Genomic DNA, 22108 nt, shown 5'->3' with positions numbered 1-22108 from the left:
AAAGACACATGACAGCCCACTTGGAGTTTGCCAATGCACCTAAAGACTCTCAGACCATGAGAAACAAGATTCTCTGGTCTGATGAAACAAAGATTGAACTCTTTGCCCTGAATGCCAAGCGTCACGTCTGGAGGAAACCTGGCACCATCCCTACAGTGAAGCATGGTTGTGGCAGAATCATGCTGTGAGGATGTTTTTCAGTGGCAGGGACTGGGAGACTAGTCAGGATCAAGGGAAAGGTGAACGGAGCAAAGTACAGAGAGATTCTTGATAAAAACCTGCTCCAGAGCGCTCAGGACCTCAGACTGGGGCGAAGGTTCACCTTCCAACAGGACAACGACCCTAAGCACACAGCCAAGACAACGCAGGAGTGGCTTCGGGACAAGTCTCTGAATGTCCTTGAGTGGCCCTGCCAGAGCCCGGACTTGAACCCGATCTAACATCTCTGGAGAGACCTGAAAATAGCTGTGCAGCAACACTCCCCATCCAATCTGACAGAGCTTGAGAGGATCTGCAGAGAAGAATGGGAGAAACTCCCCAAATACAGGTGTGCCAAGCTTGTAGCATCATACCCAAGAAGACTCGAGGCTGTAAACGCTGCCAAAGGTGCTTCAACAAAGTACTGAGTAAAGGGTCTCAATACTTATGTAAATGTGATATATTGTTTTTGCTTTGTCATTATGGGGTATTGTGTGTAGATTGATGAGGGGAAAAAAAACTATTTTAATCCATTTTAGAATAAGGCTGTAACGTAACAAAATGTGGAAAAAGTCAAGGGGTCTGAATACTTTCCGAATGCAGTGTATGTACCATTCGTGATTGTACAACCATTTCCGTCCCTGTGGCTTCAAAATGGAGATGGGACGGCGACAGGCTAATCACAGGAAGTGGTTGGTAAACAGAGGGGTGGGGCACCGTTGTGTCCGGGAGAGGGGAGGGGGGTCAAGTTGAGATGGGGAGTTGCCGGATCGCATCCAGATCCTTTCTCAAAAGAGTCAATCATGCTGTGTGCCACTTCCAGGGACCAAAATAAAACTAGTGTCCTAGATCCAGCTATCCTGGCATGCTCCACTGAGGGAGCATCTCAAAGTTTTGGAGCACAGTGATGAACAAAACAGACTATAGACCTTCATTTAGGCTGTGTGCTAGACTACACTCAGCCGGTCCCAATTCGCTCCCTACCCCTTCCCTTTGGCCCTAACCCTTCCATGTTACTGCCTGGGAAACCACGTGGTACCAGTTAGGTTAGAACAGTGGTATTCAACGGCCTCCCGAGTGGCGCAGCAGTCTAAGGCACTGCATCGCAGTGTTGCAGCATCACTAAAGCCTGGGTTTCATTCCCAGGCTGTGTCATAACCGGCCGTGACCGGGAGTCCCATAAGGTGGAGCACGATTGGCCCAGCGTCGTCCGGGTTAGGGGAGGGTTTGGCCGGTGGGGCTTTACTTGGCTCATCGCGCTCTTACGACTCCTTGTGGTGGGCTGGGTGCCTGCAGGCTGACTTCAGTCGTCAGTTGAACAGTGTTTCCTCCGACACATTGGTGCAGCTGGCTTCCAGGTTAAGTGAGCGGGTGTTAAGAAGTGTGGCTTGGCGGGTCATGTTTCGGAGAACGCATGACTCGACCTTCGCCTCACCTGATCCCGTTGGGGAGTTGCAGTGATGAGACAAGATCGTAATCACGAAATTGGGGAGAAAAAGGGGGTAAAATAAAAGAACAGTGATATTCAAACTTATTCAGCAGGGACCCCATTTTTTCCGGCCCCACCGCACCCCAAATCTAATGACACAACCTTAAAATCAGCACATTTCGATTTTTACATCAACAAATAACCTTCAATTCTTTGCATTTTCATCTCATATCAAAATGAAAAGAAACCAATAAATACATTTAATCAATAAAATTGTATTTTTCAAATTATATTTTTCTTTTGACAACACCACTGCAGTTCCCCCGGGGTTGCGACCCCGACTTTGAATACCACTGGGTTAAAAGGTTAGATCTACTCACCCATGGGGGGAAGTAGGCCTCAGGTTCAAAGTACTTCCCAAAGTGTTTGTTGCGTTTGAAGTTGCCCATATCGGCTTGGAGGGCAAAGGCTGCCAGCAGAAAGTAAGCTTCCTCTCTCTGGATACACTGAGACAGCAACACCTGTTTCCTCAGGTGCCAGTAGTAGTAGTACCTGGCCGAGCGGTCACTATGTGGGAGAGAGGAGAATAACCTTCAGACACATATAGCCATAGTAGATCTACATAGCTAATATAGTAGTAGTACCTGGTAGAGCTGGGACGATAATCCGAAAATTATCGACACCGACCATACCGATCACTTATCGCAGGCATTTTGCTGATATCGTTCACGATAAGTAGCCTATACTAGAGAAATGTGAAGTTTGAAATGAAATAAGTTAGCTAATATGGGTGATGGGACAATTGATGGCTACAACCATCAAACTGAGCGGTCACTAAAGGGGAGGAGAGAGAATATTATGTTACAGATCTTTGTACTGTACTAAAGTAGCAGTAACACCTGGCTGAACAGTCACTGTGGGGTCAACATAATGACATTATACTAGTACTACTATCTATATACTACAGTACAGTAGTGGTAGTACTCGGTGACAGTAGTAGTAGTGCCTGGCTGAATGGTCACTGATAACAACCTTTAGAGACACAACTCAGCATACTGGGGCTGGGATTCAATCCGTAGAGAGCTGTCGACAATGTGCCTTTTAAATGAGATGGCATTCACGGTAAACGCTGCAGATGTCGGCTCAATCGGAAATGACCTTTAAATGACAAGCCTGCTACAACATAGTCTTGGATTGAATCCCGGCCTAGGTCTCCATTCTATTTGTGCTGTAGTCTCAACATCTATCAGAATAAAATAGTACAGTACTATTGCTAATAGTAATTTATAGGATCTCTGTGAGATTACTTGCCTTATTAATCTCCCATTCTCAACGTAATACTGAGCCCTGAAGTGGATAATCATGGGAGGCCCAAACTGGTCGATGCCCTGAAAACAACAAGATACCAATGAAAAACATTGTTTGGATACTTTCGAGCAAATCAAACCATCAAGACAGTGTATTCATTCTATCAATAAAATATCAAACTACAATCCTGACAGTGAAATCAAAAGCAGTTGCTCACATCGAATTTAAGATGTACTATGTCTGTTGCGGTAATCTTGAAAACCTTGACACCCTGATGAAGACAGCTTAGCTTTCGAAACGTTGGTTAAATCAATTATTGCATCGGAGCCCTTAGTGTGCGGCTTTTCCTTTTCTTTTCTAAAGGGGTAATCTTGCAAGCCCACTACCTCATCTCCATATTGTTATTTATTTTGCTCATTTGCACCCCAGTATCTCTATTTGTACATCATCTCTTGCACATCTATCATTCCAGTGTTAATACTAACTGTAATTATTTTGCACTATGGCCTATTTATTGCCTTACCTCCATAACTTGCTACATTTGCACACACTGTGTATATATTTTCTGTTGTATTTTTGACTTTATGTTTTGTTTACCCCATATGTAACTCTGTGTTGTTGTTTTTTATTGCACTGCTTTGCTTTATCTTGGCCAGGTCGCAGTTGTAAATGACAACTTGTTCTCAACTGGCTTACCTGGTTAAATAAAGGTTAAATAAATAAATAAATAAATAAAAAGCCATTTTCCAAGTCTCTAGAGAGATACTACTGTTGTCTTGTACTGTAGACCAGTGGTTCCCAACCTTTTTTGGTTACTGTACCACAACCTGATTTTTGCTCTGCCAGGAGTACCCCTGAAGTGGGCATTTGACCAGTAGGCCTATGGTCTCATGAGTCTTCTCAAGTACCCCCTGTGGATAGGCTAAGTACCCCCAGGGGTCCTAGTACCCCTTGTTGGGAACCACTGCTGCAGATTGACTCACCTTGCTGGCCTCTCTCTTCCACTCCTTGGGACAATACTTGGACAGCTTCTGGCCCAGCTCCATGTAGATGTGCTCATTGTCTGGAGGGGGAAACACACAAAGGGTTAACCTGAGTTGCTTTATGACGACGCATACAGAAAGCGGCCGTGTTAGAGAGCATTAAATATGTGATGCAATATGTGATGCATTGTGGGTCAATTGCGACTGACTAATCTACAAATAATAATGAGTAGTGAGTATGATGCAAGGTAATTTGTAGATCAGTCAGTTGGCAGTCGACTGCAATGTCAAACAATGGGTGCATTCCTCTGCCCAGGTGTGGCAGAGGACGCATGCCAGATCTTACAACACCTGGATAGATATTTTACGTAACGGCAAACCACATGTTCTAGCAATCTGGTGCCTGACGGCACAGTCGATCACGTGGCACGCAACCATTGGTTGATGCATGCAACGTCTGAGTAGGGGAACGCGACCAAGCCCAGGGACGCGTTCGACATTGCAGTCGACTTTAAAGGCCAGTCAAGACTTACTGATCTACAAATCAATTTGCAATATTATTTGTAGATCAGTCAGTCACAATTTACGCATGATACATCACAGTTTTGATGTTCTTGAACATGGCCCAGGGATAACCTAAATAGCTTTTGATGACACACAGAAGGGTTAGATAGAGATATCACAGAGATAGATAGATATATCATCTTTATACATGTCCCATTATGGTGTCTGATAGCGCACAGGCAGCGCATTGAGACTAGCTCCATTTTGAAGTAGTCAATTTTCTTCTTCTACTACTTCTATGAGTTGGCAAACAAATTGTAAGGGTGCATACTGCCACCTAGTGTTTATCACGAGTATAATTCATTGGCTGATCCCTCCTGATTACCCTGATGGAATCATGTGATCCTTCATTAACCCATAGGATGTCCCACCCAGTTGACTACTTTAAAATGGAGGAAGCCCTCAATGGCAATGTCCATGCCAATACGAGTTTTATCCATCTAGAGTCCTCTATCTAACTCTATGGGTTAACCTAAGTCACTTTATGATAACAGAGTGGTCATATGCATGGAATTATGCCCCGTTCAAAACAACTGGGAATTTGGAACTGGGAAAACTCAGACTTCCGAACGTTCAAGAGAACTGGGAAAATTATTTTTGAACGGTCATCCAACTCGGGCCTCTTTCTAGAGCTCCGACTTTCTGACCTGAAGATCACTGACATCATGATACGACCTCGTTTTTTTCCCCAAGTTCCTAGTGGTCTTGAAAGCACGATGAGTCACACATTGACTCCTGTGTAGCAGACATACAGGTTGACAGACAGACATCAGGTGACAATTGCACTGTAAAAAGTGGGACTGCACTGTTGTTCATCTGAAGTATTTTTTCTGATTGGTATGATCCAAAAATACACTTTGGTTTGTTCAACATATTCAAATGACGAATTTGACAGATCAATGTGATTTTTTGTTATTGAATGGAAGCTAAATTGTTTTACACATCTCATACACATTCACATTGCATAGCGGTGCATGACTTTGTGGCTGTGCTAGCTAGTGACCTCTGCAGCGCTGCCTCCAGAACAGAGCTCTCCAACCCTGTTCTTGGAGAGCTACCGTCCAGTAGGTTTTTGCTCCAACCCTAATTTAGCGCACCTGATTCTAATAATTAGCTGGTTGATAAGCTGAATCAGGTTAGTTACAACTGGGGTTGGAGCGAAAACCTACAAGAGGGTAGCTCTCCAGGAAGAGAGTTGGAGAGCCCTGCTCCAGAACAAGATTCATGATGAAAAATGCTAACCTGCAGGTGCAATGTAGTGGCGGCAGCCTATCAAAAGAGTTGGGGGCGTGGCCTATATGTGGCGTGGCTTTCCGTTTGTTATTTTTGGCCACCCGTGACAGTGAATGTCATTTCAGGTAATGTGTTCTGTTTTTTTATGATTATATGCTCACTGCCAGCACTGAATCTTAAATTATATATGTGATACTAGTAATGTGATACTAAACAGCCTGGAAAGGTTTTCATTGATGAGATGGTCACCATTTAGTGACAATATTGTAACCAGTTAATGTGAAAGTTGTATGTAAAGAAAGTGTTTGTAGTCATTCTTTTATGTTATGGAACCAACTTAATATCTTGATTAACAGGAAATGTATTTAACTGCTTGTAACCCAATTGAAGAAATTTGGATAGGTAATTCCAAAGTGAACAATGTATTTGGTACAACATGAACAAATGGGTTGTGTAAATATATATATAGTTTGTATTTATGTTATTTATTAGGTTTAATCAAAGGGGAAAAGTAAGTTGAGTGTTGAAAGAAGTCGGTTGCAACTTCAAATATAGGGTTGTTAATAATCAAATATAACAGTTGGCATTGAATCATGTATTTGTTTTTCGACAAATGTCGTTTTTTTTTCAATAAAGAAAACCTAACTCATTTACTTGTAACCAGTTGATGCAATTTTTTAGGTTGATCCAAAGAGTCATTTTTTTTACAGTGTGGAAGCAACTGCAAAGGAAAGCACGTTGCAGCAGTGCAGGTCAGACAGATGGCCACCAGATGAAATGAGCCAATGCTAAGCCTAAAGGACAGGTCTCTGAGCCAATGGCATGCCTGCAGGTCTTCAGTATGAGCCAATCACATGCCCTGCAGGACAGGTCTATTGACCAGGAGCCAGTGAGGCTTAGGGACATTCCTGAGCTGCTTGTCTGAACAGCATGAAATCACAAGGCAAACAGTGACTATCCACCCCCACTCGAACCCTACCCCGACCCCCAGCCCTACCATCCACCCCCAGCCCCAGCTCCAACCCCCTTAGCCTCTGTGTCCCTCGCACTGACCAATCATCACTCTGTCCCCATGCCTCTGTTACCCCCACTCCACCCCAACCTCTCTCCAGCACAACTAGGGAGCAGACCAGTTGGCTAGATAAGCTCTGACTTACCAGTCATCATCACTCCTTTTTGTCTCTCTCTCACTCTACAGTCAGTCTGCCTGGTGAAATGTCTAGTTAATCATCTGTTCTGCAGGACTTAGAGTCAGTAGAGTCTCTATACTGGCATACTCGCCTGTCAGATCTTTTCCTCCTTTCTTTTCTGATCCTTGACTTTTCCACTCCAAGGGCTTTTATAGAAGAGCCAAACCTGTTGGTTCAGCAGGGAAACTCTCAGCTCATAACACGCATGACTAACAGAGAAGATTAAGATGACAGAGAGACAGAGAGAGAGTGATCAAGAGAAAAAGAACGAGAGAGAGAGAGCGCGCACCAGAGGGACTGGTTCAGCCCAGTCAGTAGAATGGCTGTCTGACATAATGGTTGCTCAAAGGCTGCCTAGGAGAGTCTAATTATCTGTTCTAATTATCCATCCTTCTGTCCCAAGTGTGCACTTGTTCACTTCCCTTAATTGATTTATAAGGAAAGGACTGGTATGAGACATATGGAAACCACAGGAGGCTGCTGAGGGGATGGCGGCTCATAATAATGGCTGGAATAGAGTGAATGGCATGGCATGGCATGAAACACATGGAAACCGTGTGTTTGATGTGTTCGATACCATTCCATTTATTCAATTTCAGCTATTACTAAGAGCCCGTCTTCCCCAATTAAGTTTCCACCGGCGCCTGTGGTGGAAACTCCCTCTAGCCCATGTATACACACAAATCCAATGCTTTTAAATGTGCAGGATGAAGTACACGATTGCATACCTCTGGAGAATTGAGGCGTAACTCATTGGGACCTTTCTGTACAGAGGAAGGCTTATGCCTTTGATATGACACACAGTAAGTGGCTACTTTAACCACAGAGACAATGGGCCCCAGTCAGTCAGGCTGAGATAGGGACTGAGATGGTAGACAGACAGACGTTACAGTGAGGCGAGAGATATCACACATAGCCATGGATGATGGACACACAGACAGACACGCACACACACACACAGCGACAACGGTAAACCATTCTTACTCTGAATTACACTGAGTCCAAACAGGTGACAGTCCTTCAGTCGGAGCAGGTCACACACCTGGATGAGCAGCTCCTGGCACAAAGTCTTCACCTGAGCAGAGAGAGAGAGAGAACACACAGCAAGAGGTCAGAGGTCAGGATGTACAGGTGGAGATCGGAGACAGTCATTTAGACGGTATTTAGACTAGGGCTGACCCCAATTAGTCGACTGGTCGATTGTTTGGTCGTTAGGCTGTTGGTCGACCGAGATTGTTTTAGTTGAGCAGTAACAATATATAATATATATATATATATATATATATATATATATATATATATATAATTTATATATATTTGCGCCCATTTCAGTTTACTAATTAATTGCTGAGCCCTAGACTAAAAGCCAATTTATGCTTGATCCGAAAATGTGGTCGGAGGCTCCATATGGAGGGTGTGACGCAATTGCGGAGCCTCCAGAGGCATGCAGAGGCCAAAATTTAACTCTGTACCGCATCACCATTCGCCTCCCAAATGTTTTAACAATGCAGAGGGCTCCGTATAGCTCCGCATTGACATGATTGGTTGACGGTAGTTGGGGGCGGTACATCCTGTATAAACACAAACTCACTTCATTGACAACAGCTCTACACTGCTCTGTGAAGCGCAAGAAGTATGAATGCCCTGACTTCTAATGAGGGTATATCACCGTAAATGCTGCATGGCCAATGCAGATGTCGGATTGACCATTCACCCAGATGCACAATGCACTTCTCTCTGCAGAATGCCCTCTCTCCCGCCAATTTGTGCACATTCATTGTTTCATAACTTCATTATGTGAATTGTTTGCGTTTGATTGTTAGTGTATATCAATTCCCCAATTTTTTTTTTTTTTAATTTTTTTTTGGGGGGGGGAATGGATCAGCTTAATATTGCAGATAGATTGTATCTTCTATCAATGTAATTGTCTGCATCACTTCCAATCCCCCATGTTTTTTTTTTATTTTTTTTTTTTATATATATACTCCCCTTTATTACTTTTCAACCCCACCATCCTTTCCCTACTTGGAGTAAATTAGTGAACAACAATGCCCAGGCCTCTACTTCCGGTCTATACTTACTATCTACACCTTATGGACAGATCAATTCCCCATTACATATATCACCAGTAGTACATTTACCGTTAATTCCTATAATATCTCATCTAAATGTTTGTTGCGCTGGTTATGGTAATTATTTTAATGCATTCAATATGATTATTCCAGTCTTCCCATTCTCATTGTCGGAGTGGACACATTGTTTGCAGAGTGCACAACCTATGCTACACTTGTGAGAAACAAGTTTAGATTTATTTCATTCCATTTACAAGTTTTGTCATTGTCTTTTGTTTGGAGCACTCCATTCAATGTTGAGTAAGGACGCCCACACATAGAAGTAAGCCTATAAGCTACCTGAAAAATCTTTCCATCTCTATCCCTTTCTATAACCACTCAGCATCAAAGCGAAAAATGTCATGCTCTGATCCAGTGGAAACTTCATAAAATAGGCCTACCTGATTACTTCTTAACAGTGCTGACTTGGACTGAAATAGGTTCCGGTACTCATTTTGGGTGCTGGTACTGTTTATATTTAGGTGCAGGAGCTCCACAATACTTTTGAGCTAATATTCTACACTACCGGTCAAATGTTTTAGAACACCTACTCATTCAAGGGTTTTTCTTTATTTCTACTATTTTCTACATTGTAGAATAATAGTGAAGACATCAAAACTATGAAATAACACATACGGAATCATGTAGTAACCAAAAAAGTGTTAAACAAATCAAAATATATTTTATATTTGAGATTCTTCAAATAGCCACCCTTTGCTTTGATGACAGCTTTGCACACTCTTGGCATTCTCTCAACCAGCTTCATGAGGTAGTCACCTGGAATTTCTTTCCTTCTTAATGCGTTTGAGCCAATCAGTTGTGTTGTGACAAGGTAGTGGGGGTATACAGAAGATAGCCCTATTTGGTAAAAGACCAAGTCCATGTTATGGCAAGAACAGCTCAAATAAGCAAAGAGAAACGACAGTCCATCATTTCTTTAAGACATGAAGGTCAATCAAAAAGGAACATTTCAAGAACTTTGAAGGTTACTTCAAGTGCAGTCGCAAAAACCATTAAGCGCTATGATGAAACTGGCTCTCATGAGGCACGCCACAAGAATGGAAGACCCAGAGTTACCTCTGCTGCAGAGGATAAGTTAATTAGAGTTACCAGCCTCAGAAATTGCAGCCCAAATAAATGTTTCACGGAGTTCAAGTAATCTCATTTCAACATCAACTGTTCAGAGACTGTGTGAATCAGGCCTTCATGGTTGAATTGCTGCAGAGAAACCACTACTAAAGGACACCAATAAGAAGAAGAGACTTGCTTGGGCCAAGAAACACGAGCAATGGATATTAGACCGGTGGAAATTTGCCCTTTGGTCTGGAGTCCAAATTGGAGATTTTTGGTTCCATCCGCCGTGTCTTTGTGAGACGCGGTGTGGGTGAACGGATGATCTCCACATGTGTATTTCCCACCGTAAAGCATGGAGGAGGAGGTGTTATGATGTGGGGGTGCTTTGATGGTGACACTGTCTGTGATTTATTTAGAATTCAAGGCACACTTAACCAGCATGACTACCACAGTATCCTGCAGCGATACGCCATCCCATCTGGTTTGGGCTTAGTGGGACTATCATTTGTTTTTCAACAGGACAATGAACCAACACACCTCAAGGCTGTATAAGAGCTATTTTACCAAGAAGGAGAGTGATTGAGTGCTGCATCAGATGACCTGGCCTCCACAATCCCCCGACATCAACCAAATTGAGATGGTTTGGGATGAGTTGGACCGCAGAGTGAAGGAAAAGCAGCCAACAAGTGCTCAGCATATGTGGGAACTCCTTCAAGACTGTTGGAAAAGCATTCAAGGTGAAGCTGGTTGAGAGAACACCAAGAGTGTGCAAAGCTGTCATCAAGGCAAAGGGTGGCTATTTGAAGAATCTCAAATGTAAAATATATTTTGATTTGTTTTACACTTTTTTGTTTACTACATGATTCCATATGTGTTATTTCATAGTTTTGATGTCTTCACTATTATTCTACAATGTAGAAAATAGTAAAAATAAAGAAAAACCCTTGAATGAGTAGGTGTTCTAAAACCTTTGACTGGTAGTGTATAAGAGGAACAGGAGCTCAAGCAGTAGAACATTTGAGGTGCCGGTACTCAGTTCCAGTGAGCTCCTGCCCAAGTCAAACACTGTTTCGTTTTCCTTTGCGCAAATAGCCTACAGCTGTGTCTGTCCTGAGCTCACTGGCAGAACACTGAGGGCCCAGAATATTTTATAAAATATTGCAAATTCGCTAGCACAAGCTTCGGGGCTGGACTCAACTTTATAGTTGATACAATGTTTCAAGTTCGTTGCAGACAGGCCATGTGTAGCCAATGTGATTTTTATCAGGATATTTTCTACCTGCAGGCTGCAATGTTTTTATTTGTTGGCTTTATGTAGGCTATTTTTACATAGTTGGCAATGGCAATAGAAGGTACTTTTTAGGTTTGTTACATTTTACATTTACATTTACGTCATTTAGCAGACGCTCTTATCCAGAGCGACTTACAAATTGGTGCATATCATTTTTATTTAGATTTGAATAGAATTTTGATTAACCACATGACAATGATTTGAGATATGAAGATGTTATTATAAAGGAAATTAAACTGTTTCACGACAATGAACGCATATGAACCATAACTGGCACACAGATCGGTAGAAATGGTAAGATAAATTCGCATTCAACATGAGAAAGGTTGCCGACTCCTCGTGTAGCCTATTACCGGCAACTTCAGGAGAGTAATGGCAGAATCTGCGAAAGCCAGCAGGAGCGGGAGGAGAATAGTTGGGTCAGGGTTTGTTCTTATGGTTATCTAGCTCTCTGGCGCTCTCGTGAGGCATTTGTTTTATTTCACCAAAGCTTTACACATCAGACAAGCTCAATGCATATAGTTTATTTTATTAAAACACATAGGGTGTGTCTATATATGGAAAAATACACGTTTAACATTTTAGAGCAATCGATTGGTCGAAAGAACAGACGACTTTCGGTCGACCAAGATTTCTTTTTCCGGGGACAGACCTAATTTAGACACACTGTGATACAAGGATGAATGGAATTGCCAGTTTGAAAGTAAAATAAAACATTTACTGCAATTCCTGACCCTTGCTTTTGGATAATACACTATGTCTTAATCACAAATATAATCCTAACATAGTGAGAACAGTTCCACTACAGTCTTGATACCAGTGGTCTTACCTTACATACACCTGAACAGTACTGAGGTCCTATATACATGTATATTTATATTATACTCATTCATCAGATGCTCTTATCCAGAGCAGCTTACAGTTAGTGCATTCATTTTAAGGTAGCTAGGTGAGACGCAGTACTCACATTGACGATGACGTTAAGCGTGTCGTCATTGGGGAGAAAGACACAGACACAGCGGCGGTCCTGCATAGCTTTGTTATTGTGGAAGCCGGTCAGTTTGTTCATCTTCGTGTGGCTGGGAGGTGGACAGGGCTCCTCCAGGCCCCTGGGTTGGGACACCCACCACCACAAGTACAAGTAGTGGTACCAGTACCAGCAGCAGTAGTACCAGCAGCAGCCCTGGTTCAGCTATAGCCCAGGCCCAGTGAGGAGACACCAGGCTTAGCAGGCCAGGACATGGGAGGTACCAGAACACAGTGCAGGGCCACGCACTGTAGAGGACAGACAGAGGAGGGGACATCACATTAGCACTGCTGCATGGACACAATGTAGAGGACAGACAGACAGAGGAGGGGACATAATATTAGCTCTGCTGCATGGACATACTGTAGACAGACTGGAAAGATCTTCATGGGCTGTACTCAGCCTTGTCTCAGAGTAGTAAGTTGGTGGTCTGTTGATATCCCTGTAGTGGTGTGGGGGCTGTGCTTTGGCATGGTCCCCCCCCCCAGGACTACCTGGCCTGACAACTCCTGACTTCCCGTTCCCAGTCCACCTGGTCGTGCTGTTGATCCAGTTTCTGCTGTTCTGCCTGTGGCTTTGGAACCCTGACCTGTTCACTGGACGTCCTACCTTTTCCCAGACCTGCTGTTTGACCCTATCTCTCTCTCTCTCCCTCCTTCTCTCTCTCCCTCTCATCCGCACCTACTGTTTCGACCTCTGAATGCTCGACTATGAAAAGCCAACTAACATTTACTCCTGAGGTGCTGACCTGTTGCACACTCTACAACCACTGCGATTATTATTTCATCCTGCTTGTCATCTATGAACGTTTGAGCATCTTGAAGAACAATCTGGCCTAAATGGCCATGTACTCTTATAATCTCCACCCAGCACAGCCAGAAGAGGACTGGCCACCCCTCAGAGCCTGGTTCCTCTCTAGGCTTTCTATGAAGTTTTTCCAAGCCATTGCTTGATGTTTGGGGTTTTAGGCTGGGTTTCTGTATAAGCACTTTCTGACATCTGCTGATGTAAAAAGGGCTTTATAAATACATTTGATTGATTGAACTGAAGGCAACTGAAGACAGACTTCATCATGTGTGATCTCACGTCAGGAGAATGTCATCATGTTGCCATAGTAGTCCCTGACTGAGTCCTGGGTAACATCTGAACATCTGTTTGCCTGTTTCTGTCTGGAGAGGTACTGAAGGAATGTAGCGTGTAACTAACTAACTGATTCCCCTTCTCAGTGCAACGATGCAGCGATAACATAACTGCTCTTGGTGATCTATTCATGCACATGCATGCACACACACCTAACAACAGCTCTCTGCTGTATCAGGCTCTCATCACAACAAGACAGGAGAGCAAGATTAGTATCACACACAACAAAGTTGGATGATTGATACCATTTCACAATGAGAGGGGAAACTCCTGAGAGAGAGAGAATAACAACAACAGTGGTAAAACATAAGATTGATTATCTGTCTATATGGCGGTAGGTAGCTTAGTGGTTAAGAGCATTGTGCCAGTAACCGAAAGGTTGCTGGTTCTAATCCCGGAGCCGACTAGGTGAAAAATCTGTCGATGTGCCCTTGAGCAAGGCACTTAACCCTAATTGCTCCTGTAAGTCGCTCTGGATAAGAGCGTCTGCTAAATGACTTATTATTATCCATCATGTCTTTCCTCTTCTCTTCCAACTCTTTGACCAGATATGTCTCTCTAGCACGACATATTACGTTAACTTAAATCAATTACTTATGTAATCAAATATGTGTCTTTGTGCCCAACTGTGTATATAAATGTGTATCATTAGAAATTATCTTAGGTCTTAAGATGTCTCTCTGTTGTGTCCTCGATTGAAATCATATCCTATTATACTTTCAGGTAGGAATATAATCCTCAATCCCAAATTAGTAATAACACTGCTCAGTACAATTGAGCTAAATGATGATAGAGGATGCCTGTGTTGGGCGGGGCGGGGTGAGGAGGGGTAGGGGAGAGAGGGGTAAGTTGAGCCATTATTTGCATTCAGCATCACTGTGTCAAGGGAAATATAGTATTATTTCTAACAAGATATTTACATATATTTCAGGATGTTGTGTATCTCTGGAAATAATCAGAATTAATGTAAATATTACAGTTTTGAAAACATAGCTTGTCCAAAAAAAGTGGTATCTTTGCACAACTTACCGTATGGGGTAAGTTAAGCCGCCTACAAATTTCTGTACTGAATGAAATATCACTACCTTTTTAAAACCAAATCTATCTTTATTTCTCAAACACAATTCAACACAATCACAATAACTTTTTGTCTTTTAATATTTTTAAGCACAGGCTTAACAGTGTCGGTTAAGAGTGTTGGGCCAGTAACCGAAAGGTCGCTGGTTCAAATCCCCGAGCCCCATTGCCATTGGCTCAACTTACCCAAAGGCAAACATTTTGACTATATTAGCCCACACAGCTACAAGGATGCACTTTCACGCTAGGTTTAGGGCTTCATATTAAAGCTTATAGAGACCCCAACTGATGTATAGAACAATCTTACAATTATTTACTTTGGTTTAGATACAAGCATCATGAAAACTCTAGCACAAATTCATTTGACTTGGTGAAAATCGTTTTTTTTACTGAACTTCCTTACCACATTTTCCATGTGGTTAATTCCTTCACAGACTTCATGAAATGATGACCTCTTCCTAAATATTTGGTGAAATTATTAACGTTGTGTATGGTGGCTCAACTTACTTCTTTGGCTCAACTTACCCCACCTCTCCCCTACTGTAATTTAGCAATGGTCAGTCAGTCAGTCGGTCAGTCGGACTGACACCCTGAGTGAGAGAGTAGTCATCAGATCACTAATGGTTTACGCCCTATAGTGTCATGTCTAGTGAGACATCATGACTACTATACATGAGACATCACAATGTTCCATAGACTATTCTAGCTCTTGACAGATTCCCCCCCCTCTTCTTCCATCTAGCCTGGGATCCACAGTGATATGCTCAGTTTTCCCATGGTTTCAACTTGGCTTCCAGGCTGGGGATCTTCCATCCCCGGTATGAAGGCTTTGTGTGAGGGAGAGGGCTGGATAATAACATTACTGCTGCCGTCCACCCCCTATTCATCCACAGCCCGGTAGAATAGTGATGCAACACCAAAGCTGTGTCCGCAGCAGTCCAGCTGCCAGACAGAGACAGACCCGCTTCCTGTGTTCAGCCCAGGATAGCGGCCGGGACGGAGAAATTCTGTCAACGTGGCAAGCTAGCCTCAGAGGCAGGCAGTCTCATGACACAGAAAAACCACCCGAAATACAAACAGAAAGAAAGAGAGAAAGTGAGAGAGAGAATTAGAGAATGCGTCTGGGTCTGTATGTCTCTCGGTCTCTCCCTCCCAACTCATTTAACATCACAGGGGCGGGGTGCTCCTATGTGAACCTTTCCAGAACTAAAGACAGATGTTGCACCAGACCAAAAACCAGGGGGAGGTGAGGGATGGGTGAGAGAGAGAGACATTATGGGAGAGTGCGGTAAGTTGAACTAAAGGGTTAGTTGAGCCATCTCTTGTTTCTAGGAAACCATACACAAAATTAATCATTTTAGTAAATATTTAGGTCGTCATTTCATGCTGTCTGTGAAGGAATAAACCACATGGAAAAAGTGGTAAACAAGTTACGTAGAAAAAACAGATTTCCACCAAGTCAAATTAATTCATTGTGTTAGAGGTTTCATGATGCTTGTATCTAAACCAAAGTAAATAATTTTAAGATTGTTCTATACATCAGTTGGGGTCTCAATAAGCTTCAATATGAGGTCCTAAACCTAGCACGAAAATGCATCCTTGTAGTTGTGTGGGCTAATATAGTTAAAATGTTTGCCTTGTGGTAAATTGAGCCAATGGCCATGGGGTAAGTTGAGCCGATGGCAAGTTGAGAAAATTGAAGTCTTTTCTTTCCAGGTGTAATGCAAGGCATTATCTCTGGGATATGAGGTAACACCAGGGCCTGGCCTTTGTTAAATGTATTTAAAGAATGTTCAAAGTGCTTGTTAGGTGTTAAGCCTGTGTTAAAATATGCTTAAGATGCTTAAAAACAAAAAAAGTGATTGTGTTGAATTGTCTTTGGGAAATAAAAATAGACATGGTTTTAAAAAGGCAGTGATAATATTTCATTCAGTACAGAAATGTGTAGGCCCCTCAACTTACTCTGTCCCTACGCATAACTTACCACATACACAGGGTAAGTTGTGCTAAAATATCATTTTTGTTGGACAAGCTATGTTTTCAAAACTAATGTTTACATGAATTCTGATTATTTCCAGGGATACACAACATTCTGAAATATATGTAGATATGTTTGTTAGAAAGAATACTATAATTCTCTTGACAGTGATGCTGAATGTAAGAAATGTCTCAATTTACCCCACTCTACCCTAAAATATTAGAGAGAGAGAAGGAAAAGAGAATGACTCACAACAGGCCAGACTGGAGAAATACAATAATAGTTTCAGATTAAATACATGTACAGAATGAGAATGAGATGGAGAATGAGAGAGAGAGAGAGAGAGAGAGAGAGAGAGAGAGAGAGAGAGAAGAGAGCACTCAAAGCACAGCCGTGAAAAACTGCTGCAGTCAGGAGAATTCCACACTAACATCTGCTTCTCATTCCAACAATGGAGGCCTTTGATTCCTGGCTCACACACACACACACACACACACACACACACACACACACACACACACACACACACAGGGTTGGGGAGAAATGGACTACCCCAAAAAATTAAGTGTAATCTGTTATGTTATCAGCAAACATATTGTAATCAGATTACAGATACTTTTGAAGAACTAGATGATTACTTATAGGATTACTTTGAAATCTTTGACACCTTTCTGTTTTCTCAATGACATTCAAATCAGTATTGGAAAAAGGCACAAGTTTAAGTTTGTTCCGCCTGATCAAGTCTGACCACAAGTCAGAGATGACACACCCAATGCGTTTGATGGATCGCGGGAAAATTGCAGGAATATGCTTTTGTAGGCTACAGTCCAAGCTATGTCTTCCAATGGTGCGACTGCTGTCGGCATCCAAAGATTATCCAACTTGAATAAACGCTCATTACAATTACCGTAAAACGATTACAGTGATAGCATTGGTCCTGTAAAACTGATTACAGTAACATGCTGTATAGGCTTACTGTAAATGTACAGCATTATACTGGCAGCGGTTGCCAGCACATTACTGTCATTATATAATACAGCTGTGTTGCTGTAATGATTACAGTAGGCTCATTTACAGTATAATGCTGTATTGTATAATATCACACTATTTTTCTGACTGTAAACACTTTTACAGCATCCCTGCTGTAAAGCAAAAAAACTTATATACTTTAGCTGGAAACTCTGCTGCCAGTATAATGCTGTAAACGTACAGCGAAAAGTTTTACAGTTAATCATATGAGCCAATGTGATCAGTCCCTATTGGCCAATCCAAAAAGCGCGAAATCGAATGCAACAACTGGACGAATCATGACGAAAGATAATGTTGTTGAAACCCTGGGCAGAAGCTAAGTGCAGGCAAATCTTTTATCTTTTCTAATATTCCTTTCTGGTAGAGGAGCTTCAGCATGGAACAGGTTACTTTTGAAAAACGTAATGATTACTTCTAGGATTACTTTGAAATTCAGAAATGCACACCTTTCTGTTTTCTCAATGACATTCAAATCAGCATTGAAAAACGGCGCAAATTGAAGTTTGTTCCGCCTGAGCGAGTCTGACCACAAGTCAGAGACCACTATGATGACACACCCAATGCGTTTGATGGATCGCGGGAAAAAAGCAGGAATATGCTTTTGTAGGCTACAGTCCAAGCTATGTCTTCCAATTGTGCGACTTGTAATTATCCAACATGAATAAACGCTTTGAGGTAAGGACGTCAGCAGTGGTGTAGCCTACGAGCGATCTGGATATCACTTATTATTAATATCTACATAACGCATTGAAGTGAATCACACTGCTGCTCTTTCATTTAGCTATTTTCTCCTTACGGATTGTAGTTGTTGTAGATGGCTGTGTATTTTTATAAAATAATGCTTGAATTGAAGAAGTTTAAGCTTCCTATCAATCATTGTTTTGCGACCAGTGGATAGCCAATGAAAAATGTGTTCTTGCAACAGCTGCATAGTAGTGCGGATCCCAGCCTATGGAATTCAAGTTCTAAACTCCTCCGTGGTATTGTGCTCCATACTGTCAAAAACAAGTTGGCAGCGATTACAGCCTCAAGTCTTCTTGGGTATGACACTACAAGCTTGGCACATCTGTATTCGGGGAGTTTCTCCCATTCTTCTCTGCAGATCCTCTCAAGCTCTGTTAGCTCTACTATTTTCAGGTCTCTCCAGAGATGTTCGATTGGATTCAAGTCCGGGCTCTGGCTGGGCCACTCAAGGACATTCAGAGACTTGTCCCGAAGCCACTCCTGCATTGTCTTGGCTGTGTGCTTAGGGTCATTGTCCTGTTGGAAGGTGAACCTTCGCCCCAGTCTGAGGTCCTGAGCGCTCTGGAGTAGGTATTCATCAAGGATCTCTCTGTACTTTGCTCCGTTCATCTTTCCCTCGATCCTGACTAGTCTCCCAGTCCCTGCCGCTGAAAAACATCTCTACAGCATGATGCTGCCACCACCATGCTTCATCGTAGGGATGGTGCCAGGTTTCCTCCAGACGTGACATTTGGCATTCAGGCCAAAGAGTTCAATCTTGGTTTCATCAGACCAGAGAATCTTGTTTATCATGGTCTGAGAGTCCTTTAGGTGCCTTTTGGCAAACTCCAAGTGGGCTGTCATGTGCCTTTTACTGAGGAATGGCTTCCGTCTGGCCACTCTACCATAAAGGCCTTATTGGTGGAGTGCTGCGAAGATGGTTGTCCTTCTGGAAGGGTCTCCCATCTCCACAGAGGAACTCTGGAGCTCTGTCAGAGTGACCATCGGGTTCTTGGTCACCTCCCTGACCAAGGCCCTTCTCCCCCGATTGCTCAGTTTGGCCGGGCGGCCAGCTCTAGGAAGAGTCTTGATTGTTCCAAACTTCTTCCATTTAAGAATGATGGAGGCCACTGTGTTCTTGGGGACCTTCAATGCTGCAGACATTTTTGATACCCTTCCCCAGATCTGTGTCTCGACACAATCCTGTCTCGGAGCTCTACAGACAATTCCTTCGACCTCATGGCTTGGTTTTTGCTCTGACATGTACTGTCAACTGTGGGACCATATATAAACAGGTGTGTGCCTTTCCAAATCATGTCCAATCAATTGAATTGACCACAGGTGGAGTCCAATGAAGTTGTAGAAACATCTCAAGGATGATCAATGGAAACAGGATGCACCTGAGCTCAATATCGAGTCTCATAGCAAAGGGTCTGAATACTTATGTAACAGTATTTCAGTTTTTTATTTTTTATTAGTTTACAAACATTTCTAAAAACCCATTTTCACTTTGTCATTATGGGGTATTGTGTGTAGATTGATGAGGAACATTTTTTATTGAATCCATTTTAGAATAAGGCTGTAACGTAACGAAATGTGGGGTCTGAATACTTTAGGTCAATGGTAACAGAGCTTTATAGCAATACAGTACATAATGCCAAGTACGGCTGGACAGAAATCTCTAGCCTGGTCTCAGATCTGTTTAGCTTTTTCCAACTCCATTGCTGTCATTGACAGGCAATAGATGTTTGGCACAAACAGACTGGCACTCAGGTTAGAAATCTCATCTCTAAACCCCCAAAACAACTTCCTACTCCTTCCTAATTTCTGTCTCAGATAAAAAAAAACGACTGGCAGAAGAGAAAATTATCTCTGTGTCCCAAATGGCACCCTATTCCCTAAATAGTTCCATTTACATTTTACATTTTCGTCATTTAGCAGACACTCTTATCCAGAGCGACTTACAAATTGGTACATTCACCTTATGATAGCCAGTGGGACAACCACTTTACAATATATCTAATTATTATTATTATTTTTAAAAATTGGGGGGGTGGGGTAGGGGGAGGGTAGAAGGATTACTTTTATCCTATCCCTTAAAGAGTTCCCTATGGACCCTGGTCAAAAGTAGTGCAGTACATAGGGCAGGGTTACCCAACTGGCGGCCTGTGGACCGAATTTGACCTGCTGGTGGTTTTATTTGGCCCCCCATGTTTTCTGAAAAAAAAAAAAAATCATTGTTGGACATAAAAAAACCTAAAAACACCAGGAAATCAGCTCCAAGTAATTTTAATTTGGGAAATCTGTTCCCAAGTATTTCCACGCATAATACAGAGATCATATACAAATGTAAGCAAGGTTTGAAATTATTATGTTTTAGTCAAATATTATATCTGTTTGGGCTTCTTGCGGTCCATTTGCAGTCTACAAATGATTTGTAATTGTGTTCCGGCCCCCCTGACCATCCTCTCAAGAAAAGAATTACGTCCCGTGGGTGAATCTAGTTTATGATCCCTGACATAGGGAATAAGGTGTCATTTGGAAAATACTTTATGACTATGCTATTTATTTACTGCTGTCTTTCTAGCCCACTCTGGTTAATCAGCTGAATACACTCTGCAGTAGGTCTGGCTGGCAGGGCTCCACTGGAACAGGGGGTGCAGGAAAGCGAGAGAGTCCTTGAGAATGAGACAAATTGATATAACAAATAAATAGATTGTAGTATATGTGATCTACATCTGTCTATATTAGTTACTATGCTGTTAGTTCATTCGAGTTGCCTCTTCATTAATTATCTTGCCCCCACAAAAAAATGTAATGTGAAAAAATAGTTTATGGTTTATGGTTTGCGCAACATTGTAACCTATGTTTGAGACCAATGTGTTGCCGTGGCCATGGCTGTGTGAGAAGCGAGCCAGTATCTCTCACATAACTAGAATGAGATTCACTTTCTATGATCTCTCTCCCTCTCTGCTCTGATAGACATGAGCCTGCAACTCTCATCTCTCCAGTATTGCACTTCATCATTTATTTCCTTATTGAATCATAGCTGCACGAAGGGATCTGAAGGAACTGCATCACCCCTGATACATTTGCCAAAGTTATAGAATTACTGCTGTCTGTTCAGAAACAAATGAAATCATTCAGAATAGCGTACTACACCATGAGAGGGCCTATAATTTAGCCACAGAGGATCAATAGCGTCTTTTAGCTGTGTATTGTTGCCCAATAACAAGGAATAGACTTTTCGCAATATTTCAAATACAAATCGAGGGAAAACACAGGTTGGAAAGCAAATGGCTCCTGCTGAAAAGAGAAGACTATGCTGTAGGCTACCAAAATATTTGATCAACTTCCAAATATTATTTTACAAAAGAGAGAGAAAGACTTTTGGCATGAGCGCATCGGCCATCACCAGTGAGTGAGCTGTGCATCATTGGGTGAGTCAGTGAAACTGGAAAGCATTTTTAGGACTATCATTTCCTCCTAATATTGTAGCCTACAATATGTGTCTCCACACACCTAGGCCTAGGCTATTGATGGATTGAAGACACGGTCGTTTTTATTGATCTCTGATTCTCAGTTTGTCAGTGTCAAATTAGCCTGACATTTCGATCATTTGTGCACTATTAAAAAATATTCTGCCAAAGTCTCCAGTAATGTAAATTTATGTAGAATTGCATGAAATGCATTTATAAAAGGCCACATTTTCCCCGGACCCTAGGCTACTAAAAATGTTCCCCATGTGTGCAA

General features: G+C 42.3%; 1 protein-coding gene across 1 annotated transcript in view; it reads right to left on the bottom strand.

Moving 5' to 3' along the window:
* The window catches only part of LOC121539624 (FERM domain-containing protein 6-like), a 70493-nt gene that overhangs the window by 10118 nt on the left and 38267 nt on the right, over positions 1-22108 (bottom strand). Inside the window, exons 2-6 of the mRNA XM_041848262.2 lie at positions 12349-12656; positions 7890-7980; positions 3919-3998; positions 2939-3015; positions 2008-2194 (exon numbers count right to left, since the gene is read on the bottom strand). Of these exons, the coding sequence (XP_041704196.2) occupies positions 2008-2194; positions 2939-3015; positions 3919-3998; positions 7890-7980; positions 12349-12450 (537 nt within the window). The 5' untranslated portion in view covers positions 12451-12656. The remainder of the gene's footprint in view (positions 1-2007; positions 2195-2938; positions 3016-3918; positions 3999-7889; positions 7981-12348; positions 12657-22108) is intronic.

The sequence above is a fragment of the Coregonus clupeaformis genome, chromosome 25 (assembly GCF_020615455.1).
Source record: "Coregonus clupeaformis isolate EN_2021a chromosome 25, ASM2061545v1, whole genome shotgun sequence".
NCBI lineage: Eukaryota > Metazoa > Chordata > Actinopteri > Salmoniformes > Salmonidae > Coregonus > Coregonus clupeaformis.
This window is presented reverse-complemented; position numbering and strand designations above follow the sequence as displayed.